The 6,000-nt window shown below is 45.4% G+C and overlaps 1 protein-coding gene across 5 annotated transcripts in view; it reads left to right on the top strand.

Moving 5' to 3' along the window:
* The window catches only part of GALNT11 (polypeptide N-acetylgalactosaminyltransferase 11), a 46,658-nt gene extending 40,658 nt beyond the window's left edge, over positions 1 to 6,000 (top strand). For all 5 annotated transcript variants that reach the window (XM_015653451.1, XM_015653479.3, XM_015653459.3 and 2 more), the window contains exons 11-12: positions 2,147 to 2,284; positions 5,229 to 6,000. In XM_015653451.1, the coding sequence (XP_015508937.1) occupies positions 2,147 to 2,284; positions 5,229 to 5,360 (270 nt within the window). In that variant the 3' untranslated portion in view covers positions 5,361 to 6,000. The remainder of the gene's footprint in view (positions 1 to 2,146; positions 2,285 to 5,228) is intronic.

Consider the following 6,000-nt stretch of genomic DNA (forward strand, 5'->3'; position numbering starts at 1 on the left):
CTGAGACAGCTTTTTTGTGTTTTTAAGCTGAATTTTTATCTTTTACAAACTGTCTGACAGAATAATAAAATCATGCCAAGCTAAGCAACAGATAATAACTGATGGAAGTACTGGAATACTCCATGGGTCATGGCAGGGATTTTCTTTCAGACAAAGGGCTGTTTCTGCAGTAGTCACTATCTTGTATTTACTGAAAATTTTCAATGTATTTTGCTAGTACTAATGACATTTGCAGATCAGATAAAAATGTGTATCCACAAAGCTTTGCCAGTTGGCCAGCTGTCTTTTGCTGCACTCCACTGATCTCTAAAAGCCAAAGGGTAGGCAGATGTTTCCTGGCATATTTCATATAATTTGAAATTCAGGAAAGGGCTGTGGGATTTGTCTGAGTCAGATGGATAAAGTCAAGTCCTGAAGGTACTGAAGTCCTGGGAAGCCTGAGTTTTAAATCTGTAAGTAGCTTAAACTACATTTTGAGGGGTCTAAATTAAATGTCCAGTTCTTCCTAAGCTGCACCTGTGTAAAACAAGTTCAGACTAACAGAGCTCATACTTTGGACCTCTTCCCATTTTTTTTTTCCACAACATCTACTGTGCTAGGTGCTGTGCACCTGCCTGAAGGTGTCCAAGCACCTTTCATGAACCTGTTGTCTGTGTTGAGGAGCAGGGAGAAAAAGCTGCGAGAAAGAGGCCAGTCCTACAGCATTCACCAAATTAAGTATTTCATTTAACCAAAACAATGATCAATTTCATTATGGAGAGGGGATTTTTCCATAACATCTGCCATTATTTGAGAACAGAAGTGATTCATTATACTCTAATTGCATCTCACTTATTTTGTTTGACACCAGTGAAAATGACCAGTGACTTTCCCTAGACCTTTGGAGCAGATCATTGCCATGTGTCTCTGGGGGACAGCAATTAAAGGTGCTGCTTTCCTCCTGAGTGTGGGAACTGGACACAGACAAAGTTTTAGAAACCATCATAACAATGCTCTCCTAACTCTGCTAGTTAAGAAGTGCATGCAGGTTGAAAATATCCTGCACCTATGTTGCTTCTTTTTTTAACAGATTAGATTTTTTAATGGTTGGGTTTGTTTGGTTTTCTGGGGGGGTTTTTGTTCTGTTTTTTTAGGATTTGGTTTTGGTTTTGATTTTTGTTTGCTTGTTTGTTTGTTTTTTGGGGTTTTGTTTTGTTTTTCTTTTTAGAAAATACATAGGAGGATAAAACAAGAGAGCTCTCAGAAATGAGAAGTAAATCCTGGGAAGGCACTTTTCTGCCTATAGACTTTGGACACTGTGCTGCCTACCAGGAGTTTGTTTCCTGTATGGGGCTGTTGCTCCTGACAGCCTTTAGCAGCAAGAGCTGAACATCATCCTTGCAGTCTTCAGCAGAAAATTAGTTAATAATTTTTGGAGCATGTAAAGCTTGCAATTGTGTAACAAAGAGACCACATGGGGTGGCTTTGCTTTCCTGGTGCTTGAATCTGTTAATAATCTGCAAATTCATAGTGATACTCTAATCTGGATTTGGAACCAAATTTGGGCCTATTTTTCCTCTTTCCTTTGTTTTCTACACTAAACACATAATTAGTTTGAAATTAATTTTGGCTGTCTTGTGTAAGCCTTTCTGGAGAAGTATCACATTGGATTTAATAACTTTCTTGTTTTTTTGCCATTACTCAGCTTTTGATTGAAGATCTGTTCCCTGTGTCACTGCAGTTTTCTCTCTCCATTTTTACCAGCTCATGTCATTTGGATTTGGCTCCATCATTATTCTTCCAGTAGTAATTCTCTCTGGCAAGTCCTGCCATTTCTCCATTCTCTCCTCCCTCTTGAGTCTTGCCATGCTTTCTTCATGACAGGGTTTAAACAGAAAAGAGTGTTTTAGAAGGCACAAAATGCCTGAGGTTGGGGAAAATTTTAATGTGATCCCTGCACTTCTTCCAAGGAGGCCTTCCTTGTGTTATAATTAGTCACTGTGATAATGAGCTGTGTGCTTTCCAATCATGCTGTCCAACTCACCGCTCGCTGCAAGGCCCTTCTCTGACATCCAGATGTTGAAGCATCTCCTCTGTAGGTAAACAGAAGATTCAAGGAAAGTGCCCTGAAACATTGCAATAAATGTCCTTCTATCTCCTCTTTCAGGTCTGGATTTACAATGAGGATCATGAACTGATTTTAAATAATCTGCTTTGCTTGGATGTTTCGGAAACTCGCTCATCCGACCCCCCTCGTCTCATGAAATGCCACGGCTCAGGTGGCTCACAGCAGTGGACATTTGGGGTAAGTGGAGAGGCTGGCATAAGGCACATTACTTATAATCAATGTCTCAGTCAGGGACAGTAGCACTAACAGGACATCAGGGTTGAGTTTAATTGTGACTAAGCCTCAGATGTACCAAGGCAGATACACTGCACCAGGCCCAGCCCATGGTTCAAGCAGCCTGTACAGAATTTGCAGAGCCTTTGATGGCAGCATTTCAGTCTTAATAAAACTTTTGCTGAGCTCTGGGACATACAGATCCTTTGCAACACAGAAAGGTTTCTGCAGCTCTACTGAGCCTTTCTTCTGCCAATCACAGCCACCCACAGCCCTGTGGATTATCTGGGATAGGCCAGAGAGAACAAAATCCACCACAGAGCTTTGTTGTGCTGTGTTTGCAGGACTGGGAGACCAGGAGGAATCCATGTGGTGATTCCTGCTTGATGAAGCACAGGGCACAGCAGTTGCTTCTGCCCTGTAATTGATCTCGTTAGTTTAATTGTTAAAGCCTAGAATGGCCAGTTCCACAAAACTGAGCCAGTGGTGCTCACACATGGAATTTGTCTCCTGGGAATTCACTCTGATTCACTCACATGCCCTCAGCCTAGCAGAGTCTGTAGCACCAACATGATTGAACGAAGGTGCTGCATCCCACAGCTGCAGGATCAAGTCCAGGGAGTCATGGATTCTGGTGACTGACATAGGTCTCAAAGAGACATGTCTCTGCTTGGTTAATCTCAGGAAACCATTTATTCAACACAGGAACAAACTCATCTTAAATCCAGAGAACCCAGAACAGAGGTAGGGTGGGGGTTTTATGGGGCAGAGCCGGGGTGGAGTTTTTTGGTCTGGGTCTAACAAGAATACAGTAAGGGAGAAGCCCCAGGGGCACAAACCAATCAGAACTCCCGGGCTGCCACCCCCACGAGGGGTCCAGGCTGGGGCAACTCTTCCAGGGCTCACAGGGCACATCACCTGAGGCAGAGGGTGGAATTTATTTTTGCCAAAGCTACACCTCTCACTTTCACAATGCTTATCTAAAATCTAATCTTTTCCCCCCTGAGTAGGGGCACCCCACACAAAGGGAGGGAGAGCCCTTCCAGCACAGCTCTGCACAGCCTCTTGGGTTCATACCATGCTGTTGGTTGGCAGCTCGACTTCCCAGGGGGTGACCCACATGTCCTTGCAGCCCACGATGGTGTGGAGATAGAGAGGCAGATACCATGTGAGTCCGGGGGTGTGTGTGTCTGACACTTGCATCAGCACTGCCACAGCTGCCCAGGGCAGTGGGAATAGTGAGCTGAGCAGTTCTGCTGAGCAGAGGTTATTGAGGGTTCTGCAGCTTGTGTTTGCAGGCAGGGATTTTACAGGAGCGAGGGAATGGCCTCATTGGGTACATGTTGGTGATGCCTGTGGCAGGGGTGGAGAATCTGCACTTCATGTGTGACACGTGGACCTCGAGCTGGCCATGGCCACTGTGGGAGGTGGATCTGTAACAGGGTCACATTGGTGCTCATCAGCGATCCACAAGGGAAGAGTCAAGTACTAGGATTGATTAGGAAGGGAATAGAAACCAAAGCAGGAAAATGTCAGCACACCATGGCAGTTTGTACTGCACATGCTGGTTCTCTCCTCTCAGAAAGGCTGAATTAGGGCTGAAGAAGGCTCAGAAGAGCATGGAAAGGCAAATGGAAGGTGTGGGGCACCTTTCCCATAAGGACTATGAGAGCTGGCTGGGACCCTTTAGGTATCAAGTCTTTTGGAACAAGGGGAAATCCATTGAGTGAGTCACTGATACAAGGAAATACTAACTGCACTGTCAGTTGTGGTACAAGCCTTAGATGGGGGGGGATATTGTGGAGGAGTGTTGTGTTTTCTTACCAGGTTGTCCTGCTTCACTGGACATCTGGTTGTGGCCATAAGCAGTGGCAGAGCCTGGAATGGCTGTTCTTGTGTATCTGCTCCCTCTGTGCAGGAGAGCAGGAGGTGGCTGTCCATAGGAGCATGCCCACGTGCAGAGAGCCATCCCAGACAGCTTCAGCAGGCTGTTAGAGGAGATGTCAGAGTCCTCTAAAGGTAGTAAAATAATAGGATCTGTTTCCTTTTCACTGCTGGCTGGGGTTTGGCCTTGCCCTGGCTGTGGTCACCCACCCTTCACAAGGCCTGTCATGATGTGTGCAGCTCCTCAGCGTGTGGGTGCTGATGGCAGTGGCACTGCTCAGGCATGGTCAGATGCAGAACGGGGACCTCTGTTCAGCCTGGAGAAAAGGCCCCAGGGAGACCTTAAAGAATCCTTGCAGTGCCTAAGGGGACTATAGGAGAGCTGGAGAGGGACTTTTTGCTAGAGCATGGAGTGATAAGACAAGGGGGAATGGATTTAAACTGATAGAGGGCAAGTTTAGATTAGATATTAGGAAGAAATTCTCTGCTGTGAGGGTGGTATGATGCTGGAACAGGTTGCTCAGAGAAACTGTGGATGCCCCATCTCTAGAAATGTTCATGGCAAACTTATATGGGGCTTGGAGGAACCTGGTCTAGTGGAAGGTGTCCATGCCCCTGGCAGGATAGCTTGACCTAAATGATCTTTAAGGTCCCTCCCATCCCAAACCACTCTAGGATTCCATGACCTGCCTGTGCCAACTAGAGCCGCGTGGGCTGTCTTTGCTGAGCACAGGGGAACGGGTTTGATCATCCCTCCAGCTCATTAAAAAACTGTGGCATAAACAAAATCCCAAATGGGGGCCTGTGAGGACGTGAGAGCCTTTGTTTCAAAGTCTGTATGTGGTTATGGGGTGTGCTGTACTCCACTGCTGCTGTGGGTCTAGTGTGCCAGGAAGGCTGCTGAAAGGCTCATCTGTCAGGAAGGAGCATCCCCTCCCCTTGGGCATCACTTTCAGCTCCAGTTTGACAATGGAGAACAGAAGTTTTAGTAAATACATCCCATCTGTCTTTTTGTGTGCTCTAGAAAAACAACCGTCTGTACCAGGTCTCTGTGGGGCAGTGCCTGAAGGTGGTGGATCCACTGAGCCACAAGGGCTACGTGACCGTGGCCATCTGTGATGGGTCCCTTCCTCAGCAGTGGCACTTTGAGAGCTGAGCCAGCGAGGAGGTGGCTGAGGAGAGTTCAGCTGAGCCCTGGTTCCCCTTCAGCCACGATCTGAAGTCATTCTGGTTTTGTGTGGAGCCCTTGGCTGCTACACCTGGCACAACCATCGAAGGAGCTGCTGGAAATGCCCTGCCCTGAGGAGCTGAGCGTGGGAAGGTTCAGGTGGTCCCTGGTCACACACTGAAAGCAGCAGCACCACTGCACAAAGAAGTGAAATTAATCATTGGTTCCTTGGATGATCCTGGATTATTGGACTGGTTTTAAGTAAGAGAAATCATGAGAGCAATGTAATTGTGAGATTTCAGCTTTGTGGATCTTCTAAATGACAATGACAGAAAGGAGTCCTCCTTGACTATTTCATGTGCAGTATCTCAATAATTTACATTTCTAGTATGGGTTTACTGGCCAAAATTATTTTACTTTTTCTGGAAAATATTTTTATTCCCTTTCATCTTCTGATAATTGTCAATTGTAATATTTAAATTTAGTTAATTTTAGGACATTTCATGTAGTTTAAGTTCTTTGCTGTCATTTGTCACCTCATATTTAAAACAAAGTAACTATTGCAAAGTCTATTTTGATGACTCATGACAGTAGCTGCATTTAAAATAAAGTATCATTTTTTTATTAA

The sequence above is a fragment of the Parus major genome, chromosome 2 (assembly GCF_001522545.3).
Source record: "Parus major isolate Abel chromosome 2, Parus_major1.1, whole genome shotgun sequence".
Classification (NCBI taxonomy): domain Eukaryota; kingdom Metazoa; phylum Chordata; class Aves; order Passeriformes; family Paridae; genus Parus; species Parus major.